General features: G+C 45.7%; 1 protein-coding gene across 1 annotated transcript in view; it reads right to left on the bottom strand.

Moving 5' to 3' along the window:
• The window catches only part of EIF4E3 (eukaryotic translation initiation factor 4E family member 3), a 49,166-nt gene that overhangs the window by 10,078 nt on the left and 19,915 nt on the right, over positions 1 to 19,173 (bottom strand). Inside the window, exons 2-5 of the mRNA XM_014591416.2 lie at positions 10,232 to 10,304; positions 4,397 to 4,491; positions 2,655 to 2,715; positions 52 to 118 (exon numbers count right to left, since the gene is read on the bottom strand). Coding sequence (XP_014446902.1) covers positions 52 to 118; positions 2,655 to 2,715; positions 4,397 to 4,422 — 154 coding nt within the window. The 5' untranslated portion in view covers positions 4,423 to 4,491; positions 10,232 to 10,304. The remainder of the gene's footprint in view (positions 1 to 51; positions 119 to 2,654; positions 2,716 to 4,396; positions 4,492 to 10,231; positions 10,305 to 19,173) is intronic.

Below are 19,173 nucleotides of genomic sequence, written 5' to 3'. Positions count from 1 at the left end.
ACGTGCCATGCACACACAGGCAGGGGCGACTGGAGCCGGGGGCTTCTTTACCTGCTGCGGCACAGTCCGTGAACTGTTCCCCGATAGTTGCTAACAACAACTCTTTCCAAACTGTGGACTGATGTGGGGAAAGAATAAAAAACAAAAACAAAAACAAAACAAAACACATACAGAATTTTAGACAATTATCTTCAGGAGCTAAACAAGTTACATTTTCTTCACCTTCACATACAAGCATTTCTTGCCCATATATGGAGCCCACAGACGCCTCCAGCTCAGGGGTGTAAACAGCAACGCTTAGTGGCATCTGTTAGAGTGGCTTCCAAATACTTTTACACAGACCCAAGTGACCCTATGTCTTACGAAAGCTAATCTCTAGTGCAAGCCCTGATGAAGTTCAGAAGAATGGGGAGAAATGCATTCCAATGCCTTCTAATTTTCCCATTTCTTTACCTCTCACTTACACAAAATGTATCAATTGATTGTATTTGAATGCTATCACTAAAATCTTTCTCTCTTTTCCTCATTAGTTAAGAAATGCATTCAAAGGGTGCAGCACCATGACTGTAACAAAAGGGTTTTTCTTGGGGCTTAGAAAACACTTCAAAGGTTACACAAGTGAAGAACCCTTAAGAAAATCTCTTGTTTATTGGATACTAGACACTTGCAAAATTCCATTCACTCAAGGCAGACTGTTTATGCTAAGTGATGGAACTTTCTGTGGAAATATACGCAATTTTCCTGGGAGAATTAAGTGTATGCTCTGGTCTACCTCCGATGAGTGGCAAACACTTCCTTCTACCCAAGATCTCCTAAGCTATCTACTAAACAGGCAGAATCCACTCACAGATTATGGTGGCCTAACATTCTTCCAATTATTCTCCATTAAAAAGTTCTTGGTCTCATTAATCTACTTTGCCATGATCCACAGGCTCCAAAGTCTTCCATAACTGGGAGATTATCTCTGACCCAGGTAAGTTATTCCTCTCTGAGCATCGGTTTCCCGGGATGAAAGAGGGGTAATAGGGCCACTTCCCAAGGTGGTTGTGAGAATGAAATGAGTCCACAAATGCATTACAAGGGCTCAGCAGAGTGACTGCAGCAAAATGACACATCTAAGATCCATCTCATAAAGAGCGGCATGTTTGCAAGTGCTCAATTTGCGTGAACTAGAACAATCTTGGTTATGATGATGTCCTGAAGAATAAAAAGCAGCCTAGCTGAATTTTTAACCAAGGCAATGGCAGTTAACCAGGGAAGTGAAAAGACCTCTCGCTCTCAAGGAGGTTTTTCTTTTCTTTTTCCCAGATTCTTCTTCTGGTCTACCAGTCTCCAGAATGCATTGCTTCCATTCTCTAAGGTCCAGCTATGGTCTTTCATGGAGTTAGATGAAACTGGACCAGGGAGAGGAGTGAGGGGGAGACTTTACTCTTCAGCTTGGAATTGAAACAGGTTGTCCCCCAAAGACTCCTGCTCACTTACAACAGTGTGGGCTGAACCCATGGGAGGAGGGCACTTGTGCAGCTATGAAGGCCTCATTACCGGTCACTAAACATGGCCAAGTGAGCTAACGTGGACAGAGAGGACCAAACTACCTTTTAGCCACTTCTCAACAAACGCTGACATCGTGCTTGCTGGAATTCAAAGTCTAGTATGAGCAAATAAAACACACAGAAAGGCAAAAAGCATTTTCAGTGAAAAAAATTTTAAGAAACCTTACATTCTCTCATTGTCTGATATTTGTCTTTTAGGGCGTTAGAGGGGCTTCATGTGCCCTGCCTACTTTATCTGCTCCCCAGACAGTTTTTATTGTATATGGCACATGGCAGGCAAATCTGAGCACTATATATCTCGACTAGCGGTTTAGGCCTTTGGCAAATATTATCAAGTCACATCTTTAGGTATGTGTTCACAAGGAAAGGGCTCGAGTTCAAGCATACGGGTCACACGTTCCAGTTCTCTGAGCTTATCCACATGAAGGAAACCCTGGGAGGTAAGACCATTTTCAAATCATCTTTTTTGGTTTCTCAGAGCTTTCAATAATCCATGGTGGGGTTCACATTCATTTTCAGTCAGTATGAGGAACTGGAGCCCACAGGGAAATCTGGGTTTCTGAGGCTTGGCCATTGTCAACCAGCATCCCATCAGGTTGCCACACCAACCAGGTCCTCACTGGCCCCAGAGGGAGGCTAGACATGGCCTCTTATGAAACCTCAAAGAACGGGGGTGCCAGGCCTCACCATCCTCCATGCCATGGACATTCTCAGAGCTGCTTTGCCCACCCCCACCCTCTCTCTACCCCCCAGATGGCAGATGGATGAGTCTTTGGTGGAGTGGATCCTGCTTCCCACTACATGACACTAACTCCCATGTGTGTTAGGCTGGTGAGGAAATGACTACCCCAGAGATAACCAGCTTTTCTGTGACGTGTGCAAGCCTTTAGCTCTTGTGGACTATGGGATGCAGACAGCGCGATCGCACCATTTCTTTAGAAAATCACCATCATACATTTGCAAAGTGACGGTGTAAGGCAGGAAGTCACCAGATTTCCCAGTCCTAGGCCAGTTTGGTGACCCCCAGGCACGAGATGCTCACACATGCAGCTGACAGCCACCCCAGCTAGCCAGTTCTGTAAAGGGACTAGGACGACCTACCGTGCTGTCCTTGGGGACTTTCATCTTCCACACGCCGCCCTTGGCATTGCTCTCCTCTTCCCTGGACCAGAGACCAACGGGGAAAGTTACACTCGGCTTTATGTCACTTAGGGGAACTATTTCTATATACCTTTAGTTTCATTAAGAGATGACCTTAAAAACAAAACAAAACAAAACCCAAAAAGGGGGGGCATTTTTCAATAAAGTCTCCCCGAGTCCTGTTTTGTTATGTTTTGAAGATTTTTGCCAGAGGGTGCATGTGCTCACTCGAGAGACAGAGACAGTGAGAGGGAAAGTGAAAAAGCAACCCTCATGGGGATGGTCATGCCACAATCCCTTCTCCTCCTTTTCCCTCCTGGAATTTTGGGCCCACATGCACATGTACCCAACTTGAGTTTCAAACTGCCAGGTCTGGTACTTGAACCACGGTGGCTATGTGGGAGTCCAGCACCTCAACTACCATGCCACCTGCTGGTCCCTCTCCCAGGTCTTCTATTGGAAGTGGCAGCAGATAAAAGAAAAAGGAAAGGACAGGGATGGGTAGGGAAGAAAGCAGAATTCAGTGGTCGCGAGGACAGGGAGGAGGCTGGGGACATGAAGTCCTCCTCCTCAGGAGGAGGTGTAGCGAGGTGTCCTGGACTCTCTGGAGATGGACAACAGATGCAACTGCTTCATACCTGTGAAGGCCCTTCCCCTGCAATGGCAGATGTCTCAAATCCCCATTGTGTCATTGGCCTCACAGGGATTCCCTGCTGTGGACATCTGCTGTGCGTTCCTACTCCCTCTCTGGTAAGAGCACCCCCATTTTCCTTTAAGGTGCCATCTTATCCCCTATTCTTACATCACATCCACTGAGATAGGGTGGATTACAAATTCTAGCTTCTAAGACGGGCTTATGACCCAGACTTGCCTGTTAGAACCTTGCTTCTTCCTAGCCTCTGTGACTGGCCAGGGATGGATGGAAAGGGGACCCACAGTGGGCCAATGAGAGCCAGGCCTGAGAGTTTATGGGGCCTGGTAAATGCTGACACTGATAAATGTACGAGGTGAAAGACCACCTTCCCATCATAAATGGGAGAAAACCAAACCTAAAATTAAATCTGGAAATTAAATCAATGCAGAAGAAAGCAAACGTAATAGTGACAGATTATTGTTAGCACCTGAGCACCCAGATCTGCCAGAAATCAATTCTAACAGCAGAATTCTTAGCGAACCTCCTAGTTACAGCTTCTACAAAATTCTGTTTTTTGCTCAAACGAGGTTTCCGTCATTTGTGACTAAATGATACGTTTCCATTTTATTCATAACTAAATAATTCAGGTGTGATCTAAGGATTTGTTACTAAGTGGGACTCTAGCTCCCGACATCACACTATTCAAGAGGAGGAGACTTCCCCCAGCACTCTGGACCCCAATCAGTATCTAAGTTTACTGTGTAGTCCATGGGAGAGCCATGTCTCAAATGGTAGCCCTTTCATGAAGAGGACTTCATGTCCCCAACCTCCTCCCTGCCCTTGTGGCCACTGAATTCTCCTTTCTTCCCTCCCTATCCCTGTCCTTTCCTTTTTATCTTCTTCCATTTCCAATAGAAGGCATAGGGGAGGCACCAGCAGGTGGCATGGTAGTTGAGGTGCTAGACTCCCCAAAGCCCCCATGGTTCAAGTCCCAGACCTGGCAGCTTGAAACTCATTCCATAGTCATTTCCCTCCCAACTTGACTTCAAATGACATGTCAGACACTTACCAAAGTGGTCGCCTCTCTCCTCTCATTAAATGGTAACTACATCTCAAAGGCAGGCTAGTCACAGGAGGGATGTTATTGTACACACTCCAGAATATCTTTAAAAGAAAAATATTTTGTGTAATAAACCCAGTATTGATCTACTATGCAATTCCATTATAAAACTAATGCATTAAAGAAAAAAAATGTTATTCTTAGGAACACCTATTCATTCAAAATAGATTTTTCTCAGTATCCCTTCTCATTTTCTGTTAGAAGAGGTAATATAACAGTAAAGCTTGTTCCTTGCTAATGTGCAGCCAGGTTCTGGGTTTTAGGGTAGGCATTAAGGAAACATTCCTGTTATATACAACTGGAAAGGATCTTGCCAATGATTTTTCTGACTTGGAATCTAATAAGACCCGTATTAGATAATTAGACAATGAGGACTGAATATGTGGCCCGACTGTATTTCCTTACTATAGACCCTGTCTTCATCCTAAGCCAAGAAGGAGTCTGTGATGCTCCTAGGGGATTGAAGAATGAAGGAGGAAACAGGAGGAACCCCTTCCCTGCTCTGTCCTCCTTCCTCCTCACTCCTAGAGGAAAGAGGGAAGGGGTTAGTTACTGAAGCAGAAGGCAGTCAAGATATGGACTGTCTATGTGTCCCCCAAAATCCATTATGTTGAAAGCCCAATCCCCAGTGGGATGCTATGAGTAGGTGGGGGCTTTGGGAGATGATTAGGTCACAAGGGTAGAGACCCCCATAATGGAATGAATGTCGTGTTTTGTTTTGTTTTCCCTTATCTTTGCTCTACGGCATGTGTGCTTGTTGGAGAGAGAGAGAAAGAGAGAGAGAGAGAAATCACTCCCTAAAGGGATGGCCATACAACACTCCCCTCTCCTCCATTCTCCTCTCAGTGTTCTGGACATGTGCACACTTGTACCCAGCGTGTTTTTGTTTGTTTGTTGTGTTCTTTTCAAGCTGCTGGATTCAGACTTGCATCACACAGCTGTGCAGAATGCAGTCACCTTAACTATCTTGCCACATGGCTGGCCCTGGGATGAGTGTCCTGATAAGAGGAAGAAAAGAGCTATCCCTCTACAAGGAGAAGCCGTCTGCAAATCAGGCAGTGGGCCCTCATCAGACCCACCAAGCTGGCCCCCTGATCTTGGACTTTCAGCTTCCAGAGTGTGAGAAACAAAGGGCACAGTAGCCTCCTTTAAGACCCAGGGTAACTGGTAAACAGAAACAAATCATACCAAAATAATAAAGTACTAGCAAGGAAACAGTAACACTGGGAACAGCAACAGGGACATTCACTGAGCTGTGGTATGCCAGGCGCTGTCCTAGGATGTTTACATGGTTACGCGCTTTACCCTAATGCAACTCCAGGAGGAGGTATCATGGGCCCAGCAGGTGGCACAGTGGTTAGGGTATTGGACTCTCACATGGTCAACCGTGGTTTGAGTCTTGGACTCAGCAGCTTGAAACTGATGCTGGGTGTGTGTGTGTGCATGCGTGCCCAAAATCCTGAGAGGAGACTGGTGGAGAAGGGATTGTGGCGTGGCCATTCCCCTGGGGGGAGATTTCTCGCTTTCTGTCTCTCTGTCTCTCCAGTGAGCACACATACCCAATAGCAAAAATCTCTCTCTCTCTCTCTCTCTCTCTCTCTCTCACACACACACACACACAAAAGAGGAGGTATGAGTATTACCATGTTTCACAGAAAAGGAAAGTATTACCAAGTTTCACTCCTTGGAATGAGATGCAGGATTAGGACAAGAATCAAAGCTACAAAAAAGAAAACACATTGGAGTGTGTTCGGAATGGGTCACAGAATTCCTCTGTGAGTGAGAAACCTCATTCTATGTGGTGAGGTAAGTAAACAATGATGATCTAGGTGTACTGGTAGGTCTGGGAAAAGCACCAGCAATTAGAAAAATGAATTCTAGGGCCCGATGAATTAAGTGTTGCGATGGAATAGAATTTTCTTTTTTAAAAAATCTTGCACCCCGTGAGATTTTGAAGTCACCAGCTCCAGGACTTGAACCGTGGTCGGTCATGTGGGAGTCCATCAATGTAACTGCTATGCTATCTGCTAGACTTGACGGTGGAATGGAATTTTATCAATGCTGGATGGTAATCATAATGGATGGTTCAAGCTCATTTTGTATAAATACAAATAAGCTGAATTACTTTGTAAAGGTGGCACCGATGAACACTTAAGAAAAAGCTAAAAGCAAAAACCTACACGATGGTAGATCTACTAACTTAAAATCCATCTTGGACCCCTTTTATTAGAATGGGCTAGTGGAGGGAGTGGCTAAAAGTAGACTCGTAGTAACAGCTGTTTTCCTAACAAGTATCATTTTTACAGAGATGCCTAACCTAGGGACCGGCCGGTGGTATGGTGGTTAAAGGAGCTGGACTCCCATGTAGTCGAATGCAGTTCAGGTCCTGGACCTGGCAGCTTGCTTTCTCTCTCTCTCTCTCTCTCTCTCTCTCTCTCTCTCTGTCCCTCCCTGGTCAAACTGAAAAATAAATAAATAAAGTTAAAGTTTAAAAAGAAAAGATGCAGATATTATTTAAAAACAAAACAAAAAAAAAGATGCCTATCCTACAAATGCGTTATTTTTAATTTTTTTTTTCTTTGTCATGGTCACATGCACTTGCTGGGGAGAAAGTCAGAAGGAAAGCAAGAAATTACCCCCGGAGGGGATGGCCACACCACAGTCCCATCTCCTCTCAGGACTTTGGGCACACATACACAAGCACCTGACATGATTTTCAAGCTGCCTGGCCCAGTACTTGAACTGCAGTTGACTATGTGGGAGTCCAGCACCCTAACCACAACACCACCTGCCGGTCCCAAAATGCTTTGCTATTAAATGTGCAAATGAAAGTACTCCGACACCTTCCTTTCTGTCGGTGGTGTGCGTGTGGGTAGCTACAGCTGGAATCCGAACCCAACCAATTTGATTCTAAAGTCTCTGTTGCTAACCACTGAGGTATTTTCTCTGAAGATACCATTCCACTCTATGCATATCTTTCTCCACATTTGGGAGCTGTGGACCAGGTCATGGAAGCACAGAAGGAAAGACACCCATTAGAGATGCTTCCCCATCAGTAAGGTGCCCTTACTTAACTTCTTTTGAGTTTGGTGGTATCTGAACTCAAGCTTGAGACCCCTGCGATGGCGTGGCAATGTCCTCTGTAGAATGCATAGACAGAATGACACTGAAATGAAAACCTCCCCTGAAGGGGAAACCAAGAGGACCTCAGTGATGGCAAACTTCAAGTCTCCTAAAACAAAATCTTAAACTAAACTGGGGAGTTCAGTTCTCAAATCCAGATTTTCCACTTAGTGTTTGAACAACCTCCACACAGCACAACAAAATACGTGTCCCGGTTCAAAGACAAGAAACACACTCTCAGGACCATGCTAGGAATCGGAGCCTCGGAAGTTTCTCTTGAAAACACCAAACAGAAACAGACAACTGACTCCATGGGTTTTGGCAAACGAGTCAGGAAGAAACTACAGCCCAGAAGATACGGGGATAGACTGGGTCTGACCTCACGTGATAAAGACGTGTTTGCACATTTGGGCGTGAATTCAAGAAGGGAGCAACCACGGGAAAGAGCTCTATTAGAAACGCACATGGCATTGAATCAGTCTGTTTCCTTTTGCAAAACTTGTGTAATATGCAGAGTCTGTGTTCAGTGTGTGTGACGGTGAAGGAGCTGAGGGAAAGAATGTCGCACTCAGCTCCTGAGACCCTCCTCTTCCCATGGATGGGAAAAGGCTGCCACATGGGAAGCTTGACAATTCATGACTACTTTCTCAGTAACACCCTATTTAAAAATTCAAATTCCTGGGACCAGCAGTTGGCGTAATGGCTATGTCGCTGGACTCCCATGTAGTCGACCACGGTTCGCGTCCTGGACCCAGTGGCTTAAACTAACGCTAGGCGCGTGTGCATGCGTGCCCAAGATCCCAAGAGAAGAATGGAGGAGAAGGGACTGCGGCATGGCCATCCTCCCCGGGGGGGGATGATTTCTCGTTTTCTGTCTCTCTGTCTCTGTCTTTCTGGCAAGCATACGTGCCCTATAGCGAAAATGTATCAAAAAAAATTCATATGTAAGAAACCTGCATCTGTTGTATATAAATGTATTTCAAAAAACTATAGGTTTTTTTTTTTGTTTGTTTGAGAGGTTTTTGCTATAGGGCGCATGCACTCACCAGAAAGACAGAGAGAGACAGAGAGACAGAAAGTGAGAAATCACCCCCTAGGGGGGATGGCCACGCCGCAATCCTTTCTCCTCCTTTCTCCTCTCAGGATCTTGGGCATGCATGCACATGCGCCTGGCATGAGTTTAAGTCACCGGGTCTGGGACTCGAACCACGGTCGACTACATGGGAGTCCAGCGACATAGCCATTACGCCAACTGTTGGTCCCAAAAAACTATAGTTTTAAGGACATGTTTCCTAGTACGTGACCGCCTGGGTACTTTAAACGGTTCTTTGAAGACCCTAACATGCTGCATGTTTCACATGCTCTGTGTTACCGTGTATAATCAGGAGACCAAGCCATCCCTGAATCTGCCTCTGCCAACGTCTGCCCTGGCGTCCCACGTACAGCTCTGATGACCCAACGTCATAATGGACTGGAAAAAGTTTAATGAGTACCTCGAAAAAATCCATAGCATCTTGGAGCTTCCACATGAGGACAGGCCTTAAATGCTCTGAGGTTTACAAAGTGGCTGCAGGGAAGAGGGGACAGGAGCTGACATGTTCACAGAAGGGGAGAAGCGAGGAGAGGCCTTGTGCAGACGCGGAGGACATGCCTTTCTCTGGACCCGGGCCCGCGTGCTGCCTGGTGACACCGCCTGCACTTGGCACTGAGCGACTGTTTACAGCGGCTCTGTTATTTTGCTGTCCACACGTTTCTGTCACTTTCCCAGCAAGATCAGAAACGGCACCGGGTCAGGACTGTCTCTCCACCCGGTTTACGGTCCTCAGTGCCACTGACAGCACCTTACAATCGGACTCTGGGACCGTGAAACTATGAATACCACATTTTGTGGAACAGGTATTGGGACCAGGGTATAATGCAGAGTCTCTGTAGCTACTTTTGCATGTGAGAAGCCGCCTAAGAGATACGATCTTGGCGCCAATCTCCTGGAATTTCTAAGATGTTTAAAGACTTGGGGGCACAACAGGGAAACTATTTAAAATCTGTCTCCTCTAGAAAATTCATGGGCATATGGTTGATGCAACTCTGAAGCAGCCTCAAAAGCTTTATCCTATCTGCAACATATTAAACTAGGAGAGGGGAGGAACTTGATAGAATTCGCTTTTGAAGAAAATAGAAATGTGATCAACTAAATAAATCTGGTTTTCGTCTTTTTTTTTTTAAATTATGTTCACCCTCAGAGTTAGAAAAAGAACTAATAGAACGAAGAGCTTACACTTGTTGAGAACCTGCTGTGTATCAAGTATGTGCCTAAGCACCGTGTAGACGCCCTCTTAATCGAACCTCACCGTAAGCCATGAAGGCAGGTGCTATGTTTATGCCAACCTCACAGGACATCCAGGTGTTGAGACACCTTTGCTCCTCATCACACGAGTGTGCTTCTCATGTGGGTCTAGGAAGCATTCAGAAGTCAAGCTTTAGCAGTTGCCAAGAGAAGGGAGGCCACTCAGTGTGTGCTTAGCACCCTCTAGGCTGGATGTGATCAGCACCAGCTGCACAGAACAGGCCCGAGGGCCAGGGCCAGAGCAGCACCCTAGACAAGGTTGACTAAGTGTCCCACGTGCACCATCTTGGCCCAGCGCGTCCCTTCCTCGGCCTTACCTGGACTGTTTGTACAGTGTAGATTTTCTTCAGATTCGACGCGCACTCAGCAGCTGTGGCCCCGGGGAGGGATCTGCACACACGTAAGCCAGAGAACAAAGACACAAACCAAACAGTCAGTGTTCAAGAAACCGTCCACAGGGAACCCTACGGCTCTCCCTAAGACTCAGTTCTAACACACACAACTGGACACTTTGGGATGCTGGCTGGAATTACAAGTGTGAAATTCCTACTTTATGAAGTTATGTGCTTGCATCTCCTAAAATCAGCATATTTTTTCTGTGGAGATGTAATAGCAAAAAAGGAAAAGTATGTAAGAAAGGTACTGGAGGGAACCAGCAGTTAGCGTAATGGCTATGTTGCTGGACTCCCACGTAGTTGACAGCGGTTTGCGTCCCAGACCCAGTGGCTTAAAACTCACACTGGGCGCGTGTGCGTGCGTGCCCAAGATCCCGAGAAGAGAATGGAGGAGAAGGGATTGCGGTGTGACCATCCGCCCTGGAGGGTGATGTCTCGCTTTCTGTCTCTATGTCTCTCTCTGTCTGTCTGGCGGGCACACACGCCCTATAGGGAAAACCTCTCCAAAAAAAAAAAAAAAAAAGAAAGGTACTGGACACCTTACCATCACATTTTTTTTCCCTAACCAACTAAGTTTTATTTGCTGCATAATAAGCTATTTTACATATTTCATCTAGAAAACTACTAAATTTGAATAAAGATATTAGACAATGAATTAGAACCCAATTAAAAATTGCTCTGGGGGAGAGGACACCAAGATTCTATTCAAGTAAGGAAAACACTGTTATAGGCTGAGTTCTCTTCAGTTATTTTCACACCTATTAAGCCATGAATGCATAGGGAATAGGTTCCAGTAGCTCAGGCTCCTTTCCATTGGTTCTCACAGGTGTGCTTCTCCGGTGGAGCAGGCTGGAGCCTCAGTTGAACCCAGGTACCTTTCTCTTTGGCTTCCTTCTTTTCTGATCATTTTCCTTCACACATTTTAGGAAGCTAGCTCTGCTCTTAGAATACTTCATATGCTTAATACCCACATTAATTCTCTTGGCAAGAATATTGCCCTTGTTTGTTTACCACAATGCCAACAGCATGCTGGGTAACACTGTAGACTCTTCCAGTTTGGCCTTGGTAACATTTGGGGGGCATTCTTTTTTAAACAGTATCTATTCCCTTGACATCTACAGTATTACCTTTCTTGTAGATCTGCACGTATGTTGCCAAAGGAACCACTCTATATTTTCTTTTTGTCTTTTTAATGGAGAGATTTTGGCTATAGGGTACATGTGCTTGCCGGAGCAACAAAGAGAGACAGAAAGACAGAAAGTGAGAAATCACCCCCCGGGGGGGATGGCCATGCCTTAATCCCTTCTTCTCCATTCTCCTCTTGGGATCTTGGGCATGCACATGCTGCTGGTGTGGGTTTAAGTTGCTGAGTCTGGGATTCAAACCATGGTGGACTACGTGGGAGTGCAGCGACATAACCATTACACCATCCAGTGGTCCCAGCCACTCCATGTTTTCTAAAAGGCCTTGAGAACATATATAGGTGTCTCTCCTCTTCACTTTTGTGTTTGACATATCGGTGAATTACGAGAAGATGGTGGTTCCAGCCAAAAGGGCCACCACATTTTTTAAAAATACTGAAAGAAGCTAGGAATGACCAAACATTTTTTTGCCTAGGATCTTTGATAAGAAACTGCCTACTGCACAGATGACAATGCAAATGCAGTGTCCTAGCAGGTGATGTTTGAAACCTTGTTGGTATCTCTGGGGTAAACGGCCATGCACACTTAAGAAACAGAGTGATCGCTTGCCTATTTAAAGAGATATTATTACTAAAGGCTAACTTTGGTTTCATCGGAATGTGTTTGTACACATTTCTAAAACATCTGCCTTTAGAAAATACTTTTCAGCTATTTTCTCTGGCTGACTTAACGAGCTCCGAGCTCCGCTGAACTAATGCATGGCCAGAATGCATTAATCTCTAGTTTGCTATATGTTCCACTAGATGGCAACATACTACAGGTTTACCCACCAGGAAAACCAGGCAATTTCACTGGCTTTACCATGCACCATTGATTTCCTGGCTTGGGGGTAAAAATGACATGGACGCACATTGGGCTCTTCAATCCCTAGGAGTTAAGATTCTCAATTCCTGCTCCTGTTCTTTCTCTCTACATGGAATTGGCAGCTCGTGTTCAAGAATGTTGAACATTACATCAGGCCTAAGGTGGTATTTCACCATACAAGCAATGCTCAAAAGCCCCAGTGAGAAGTAAGAGGCTGGCTGAGAGGAGAATTGGCTCACAGCTAAACACACAGATGTGGAATCTATAAATGGAATCTAAAAAAGGAACACTCTTTACCAGTCACTGACCCCCATAGATGTGATCTCTAGGGACCCCCAACATGCACTTTTTAGTGGTTGCTACACCATAGCTACTGGAGACATAGGGTCATACGCAAAGCTCACACTAGCCAGAGGCAGAGGCAATGCACAGGTCTGGGCCTTTGCAGGTAGGAGCAAGTCAGCAGGCTCTAAGGACCACATTCCATGAATAACCGATGGATGATGTGTTGAACCTCAACATCCATAGCTCCATGGTGCCTCTGTACTGTGCTACTCAAAAGAAGCCAGATCCCACATGATGACTGTGGTTCCAGCCCCTGGTCGGGTCAGTCTGAAACACTGGGCATAGATGCAAGTGCCCAAGATCCACTGGGCCGACGGCATGGAGGAAGGGGAATGTGGGGTGACCAAGCCCTATAGACGGTGCATCTTTCTCTCTCAGGTGCATGTCCACATGCTCTACCATTTGTAAAGAAATTTTTAGGGACCAGCACACGCTGTGGTGGTTGGGGCACTGGAGTCTGACATGGCTCACTGTGGTTCAAGTCCCAGACTTGGGGCCTGCCTTCTCACTTTCCCCCTCTCTCTCTGGGAAGTATATGTGTCATAAAGCAAATTAAAAATAATAATAGTGATAATGGGTAAGATGAAATATTCTTTAAAAAAAAAAGAAAAAAAAATACATTCCTGAATGCAGTTCCCTCATTTGGAAGTCACTAAGGAGGAATAATTAGACTAGTCTGGGGGCAAACAAAGAACCGCCTCGCTGGACAGGTGGAATCTGAGATAAATGTACCCTCAAGCACTGATTTTACACCTTGTTTCTAGTTGTTACAAGTCTGCCGGACATTGTTTTTAAAAAGCAATCCACAATAACTGTCATGACTGTGTTTTGCTGCCAGATTCGAAGCCTAAAATACCCACACCGAGCAGTGCAGTGTGGAGTGAGGGACTCAGTCAGCACCTCCTAATGACAGCCCGTGCAGCCCTGATGAAACACATCGGCCCAGATGGGCTGGCTGAGCTTGTGGTTACTAAACTTTGACTTGGGTAAACATTAATTTGCTATTTCATACAGGGCTTTCCTCCTTTTTGGCTTAAATTATGGAAAGACTGGGAATGAAAATAAACAAATGAAAAAACCCTCCAACTTTTTCTGAGATTTTTCACATGGAGAATCTTCTGCTTTTCTATCAGTCTCCTCACATGTATTTCAACAGTGACTTTTCTTGCATTGACAACTTTAGCTGACCTCTCCACCAAATACGCTTAGCAGATATATTCCTGGATTCCCCAAAGCACCTAAGAAACTAGAAGGGGACTTGAAAAAGTTCATAGAAAAAAAGAAAGTTAAAATAGTGCAAAAAAAAATTGTTTTTAAATAAGATACTTTTCATGAACTTCTTGAAGACTATTCATGTATACAGGGCTCCTTCCCTAACTCTGTGTGTATGTGTGTTGGGGGAGTGGGCTTAGGGTCCAACAGGAGGAAATCTACTTTGCTTTTTTTAGATTTGTACTATAGGGCACGGGTACTGACCAGAGGGAAGAGAGAAAAAGAGAGGGGAAGTGAGAAATGCCCCTCCACGCACCAGGGTGCATGGCCAAGTCACAGTCCCTACTCCTCCATTCTTCTCTTGGGATTTTGTGTACACACACACACGAGCCTGGTGTGATTTTTAAGCTGGCAGGTCCAGAGCTGGAGCAGCGGTCACCCATGGGGGAGTCCGGCACCTTAACTACCATGCCACCTGCTGGCCCCTGCATTTTGTTTATTATAAACTATGTATTTCCTGGCCAGCCTGTGGCACGGTGATTAAAGAAGTTATACTCCACATGGTTGACCATGCAGTTCACGCTCCAGACCTGGTGGCTTGAAAACACGCTTGGCATGTGTTTGTGTGTGTCCAAAATCCCAAAAGGAGAGAGAAATGGAGGGGAAGGGATGCGATGTGACTAGACCCCAGGGAAGAGCTTTCACTCTCTGTCTCTCTCTCTTTCTCTCTCTGGGGGAGCAAACACATACCCTGGCAAAGTTTTTTAAAAATGTATTCCCAATAGCTTACTCATTTTTTTAAAGTTACAGGTCAGTGTAGGATGGTTCAGAATGAGTATAATTTGAGTGTTCACCTCATAAACCATGAGGTTGATTTTTACAACTACCATGTTAGGATTATACCTTTATCCCAGAAATAAAACAAAACAGGGAACCAGCAGTTAGCATAATGGCTATGTCCCTGGACTCCCACGTAGTCGACTGTGGTTCGAGTCCCGGACCTGGTGACTTAAACTCACACCAGGCCGGTGTGCGTGTGTGCCCAAGATCCCGAGAGGAGAAAGGAGGAGAAGGGACTGCGGCATGGCCATTCCCCCTGGGTGGTGGTTTCTTGCTTTCTGTCTCTCTGTCTCCCTCTGTCTTTCTGGCAAGCACATGCGCCCTATGGAAAAAAAAAAAAAAAAACCCCAAACAAAGAACCGCCTCGCTGGACAGGTGGAATCTGAGATAAATGTACCCTCAAGCACTGATTTTACACCTTGTTTCTAGTTGTTACAAGTCTGCCGGACATTGTTTTTAAAAAGCAATCCACAATAACTGTCATGACTGTGTTTTGCTGCCAGATTCGAAGCCTAAAATACCCACACCGAGCAGTGCAGTGTGGAGTGAGGGACTCAGTCAGCACCTCCTAATGACAGCCCGTGCAGCCCTGATGAAACACATCGGCCCAGATGGGCTGGCTGAGCTTGTGGTTACTAAACTTTGACTTGGGTAAACATTAATTTGCTATTTCATACAGGGCTTTCCTCCTTTTTGGCTTAAATTATGGAAAGACTGGGAATGAAAATAAACAAATGAAAAAACCCTCCAACTTTTTCTGAGATTTTTCACATGGAGAATCTTCTGCTTTTCTATCAGTCTCCTCACATGTATTTCAACAGTGACTTTTCTTGCATTGACAACTTTAGCTGACCTCTCCACCAAATACGCTTAGCAGATATATTCCTGGATTCCCCAAAGCACCTAAGAAACTAGAAGGGGACTTGGAAAAGTTCATAGAAAAAAAGAAAGTTAAAATAGTGCAAAAAAAAATTGTTTTTAAATAAGATACTTTTCATGAACTTCTTGAAGACTATTCATGTATACAGGGCTCCTTCCCTAACTCTGTGTGTATGTGTGTTGGGGGAGTGGGCTTAGGGTCCAACAGGAGGAAATCTACTTTGCTTTTTTTAGATTTGTACTATAGGGCACGGGTACTGACCCGAGGGAAGAGAGAAAAAGAGAGGGGAAGTGAGAAATGCCCCTCCACGCACCAGGGTGCATGGCCAAGTCACAGTCCCTACTCCTCCATTCTTCTCTTGGGATTTTGTGTACACACACACACGAGCCTGGTGTGATTTTTAAGCTGGCAGGTCCAGAGCTGGAGCAGCGGTCACCCATGGGGGAGTCCGGCACCTTAACTACCATGCCACCTGCTGGCCCCTGCATTTTGTTTATTATAAACTATGTATTTCCTGGCCAGCCTGTGGCACGGTGATTAAAGAAGTTATACTCCACATGGTTGACCATGCAGTTCACGCTCCAGACCTGGTGGCTTGAAAACACGCTTGGCATGTGTTTGTGTGTGTCCAAAATCCCAAAAGGAGAGAGAAATGGAGGGGAAGGGATGCGATGTGACTAGACCCCAGGGAAGAGCTTTCACTCTCTGTCTCTCTCTCTTTCTCTCTCTGGGGGAGCAAACACATACCCTGGCAAAGTTTTTTAAAAATGTATTCCCAATAGCTTACTCATTTTTTTAAAGTTACAGGTCAGTGTAGGATGGTTCAGAATGAGTATAATTTGAGTGTTCACCTCATAAACCATGAGGTTGATTTTTACAACTACCATGTTAGGATTATACCTTTATCCCAGAAATAAAACAAAACAGGGAACCAGCAGTTAGCATAATGGCTATGTCCCTGGACTCCCACGTAGTCGACTGTGGTTCGAGTCCCGGACCTGGTGACTTAAACTCACACCAGGCCGGTGTGCGTGTGTGCCCAAGATCCCGAGAGGAGAAAGGAGGAGAAGGGACTGCGGCATGGCCATTCCCCCTGGGTGGTGGTTTCTTGCTTTCTGTCTCTCTGTCTCCCTCTGTCTTTCTGGCAAGCACATGCGCCCTATGGAAAAAAAAAAAAAAAAACCCTCGCGAAAAAAAGAAAAAAAAATTAAACAAAAAACATCAATGAACATTCACTTCCATTGCATTTTTTAAAATGTTTCTGTTTCCACAGTCTTTGGTCTTTTATTCCTATTCTGTTGTAACAGACGATTATACAAAGTCACTTAGGTTCCCTTAGTTCACTAACCTAGCAGAGTCCGTGAAGGGCTCCTCCTGAAACAAGGGGCAGAGCTCATTAGCATCAGACAACACAGCAACAGCTAACGTGTGCGTGAAGGGTTCTTGCAGGGGCACCCACACTGGACCTCCGCCACACCGGATCCCTGCAGCCCTACTATGCATGCAGCTGTCCATGTTACTTCTCACCCCTTCACAGGTGAGCAAGTTGGGGCTTAGAGAGGTTTGGTAACTTGCCCAAGGCCACGAAAATGTAGTCTGAATACATATGACCTGTATGCGATTTCCTGCCCTTCTCCCCTCACTGTGGAGCTGCGCGTGCATGCTGTCACCCCACGCGTACCTTATTTTAATTAGGTTTGGGGGTTGACTCTCGTTATTCCCTCATCAAGGCCACTACTTTTGCTAAGGCACATTTTAATTCAATATGATTTCCTTGGAGGAAGTGATAGTAAACCAGTCCCAGTGGTGCAAGGGGAAGGATCTCACCAAACCCACAGGCAGGATCATACTCAATACAGCTGTGTTTTCATAGACAAACGCCTTATTATCTGATGCACTGGGGCTTGAAAGGAACTATGTCAGGTTCCAAAGAAACTCGCTTTCCTAACTCCTTCATGGAGGACGCCGGATTCTAGGATCTTGAAAGTTCCTTCCCGGACCTGCGAATGGCATTATGTTGCTGACTCACATAATCAACCCACGGTTTGAGTCCCAAATCCAGCAGCATAAAACTCATGCCAAGCACGTGTGCATGCATCCCCAAGATCCTGAGAGGAGGATGGAAGAGAAGAGACTGCAGTGTGGCCATCCCCCTTGAAGGGTGATTTCTCTCTTTTTTTGTCTCTCTATTTCTCTCTCTCTCTCTCTGGCAAGTGCACGTGCCCTATAGCAAAAATCTCTCTTAAAAAAAAAAGTTCCTTCCAGCCGCTGGGCAGTGTTATACACATCTGGGTATCAACGTAACAAGAGAATGATACTTAAACCACTCCTGGGGGTAAAGGGTCAATTTGGGGGAGCAACACAAAATAAGGCATGCTTCTGTGCCCCAAATCTGATTCTGACACTCCCTAAAAACACCGATGGGCCTCAACCTCACGCCTGAACCTCAGACTTCTCAGACGAGCAAAATCAGGCTGAATCCGTAGAATCAACTGCAAAGGGGCAAAGAAGCGGAGGTTTTTGAACACTCGGCCTGGTTCACAGGTCAGCCTCCAGACTTGCTGATCACTCATCATCGAGGCTGAGCCAGGGGCCATGGTATCTAGAGCTACTGCTTCTTTAAGGGGCGGTGCAGGCTGTACAGGCCAAGCTGCAGCGTGGGCAGCAGGAGGCCACCAGGCCCTCGCTTTCCTGTCACTTAGGCAGACCTTTGTAACAACCGGACGGCACATGTTCCTCGTGGAGTTCAATGACAAGCTTTGACTGTTAGCCCATACATAGGGTACCCTCGTACCATTAAAGATCTTTCTATTCCATTCGTGTTATAAACCTTAACTTCACAGAACCATAATCGAAACTCTCTCTTGGGCCAGCAGATGGCATGGTAGTAAAGGTACTGGATGCCCATATGGCTGACCATGGTTCGAATCCCAGACCCACAGGCTTGAAACTCACGCTGGGCACATGTGTGTTCATGCTCAAAATCCTGAGAGGAGAACTGAGGAGAAAGGGTTGTGGAGTGGCCATCGCTGCTGGGGGGGGGTGATTTCTCACTTTCCCTCTTTCTGCCTCTGTTTCACACAGGTGCTCTATGACAAAAACCAGAAAAAAAGAAACAGCCTCTCTCTGAAATCCAACTGGCCTCCCCTGGCAGTGATGCTACCTCCCAAGAGACATCTGGCAATCTCTGGAGACATCTGGGGTTGTCACACTGCGGGGGTGCAATTGGCATTTGGCAGGTAGAAGTCAAGGATGTCGCTGAACGTCCTGTAAGGCATGGGACAGGCCCCACAACAAACAGCTTTCAGATTCGTCCCAAACATCAATGGTGCTGGGGCTCAGAGGCCCTGAGGTGGAAATTCAACCCAGTCTCTGAGGAGTCAGAACTAATCCAGTCAACCAAGATTCATCGCACACCTCTTTCAGCTGTGGAGGGAACAGCAGTGATGCTCCTGGACAAAGCCTTGTCCCAGGGAGTTTATGTCCTAGAACCAAAACTCCTGCCATTTGAACCCCAGGTTCCTGAAGGAACAGAAATAATGTTCAGATTCTTTAAAAAAAAAAAAAAATCTGCCTGGGAA

The sequence above is a fragment of the Tupaia chinensis genome, unplaced genomic scaffold, assembly GCF_000334495.1.
Source record: "Tupaia chinensis unplaced genomic scaffold, TupChi_1.0 Scaffold000570_1, whole genome shotgun sequence".
Taxonomy (NCBI): domain Eukaryota; kingdom Metazoa; phylum Chordata; class Mammalia; order Scandentia; family Tupaiidae; genus Tupaia; species Tupaia belangeri.
Note: the sequence above shows the minus strand (reverse complement) of the source record. Positions and strands in the feature narration are given on the sequence as shown.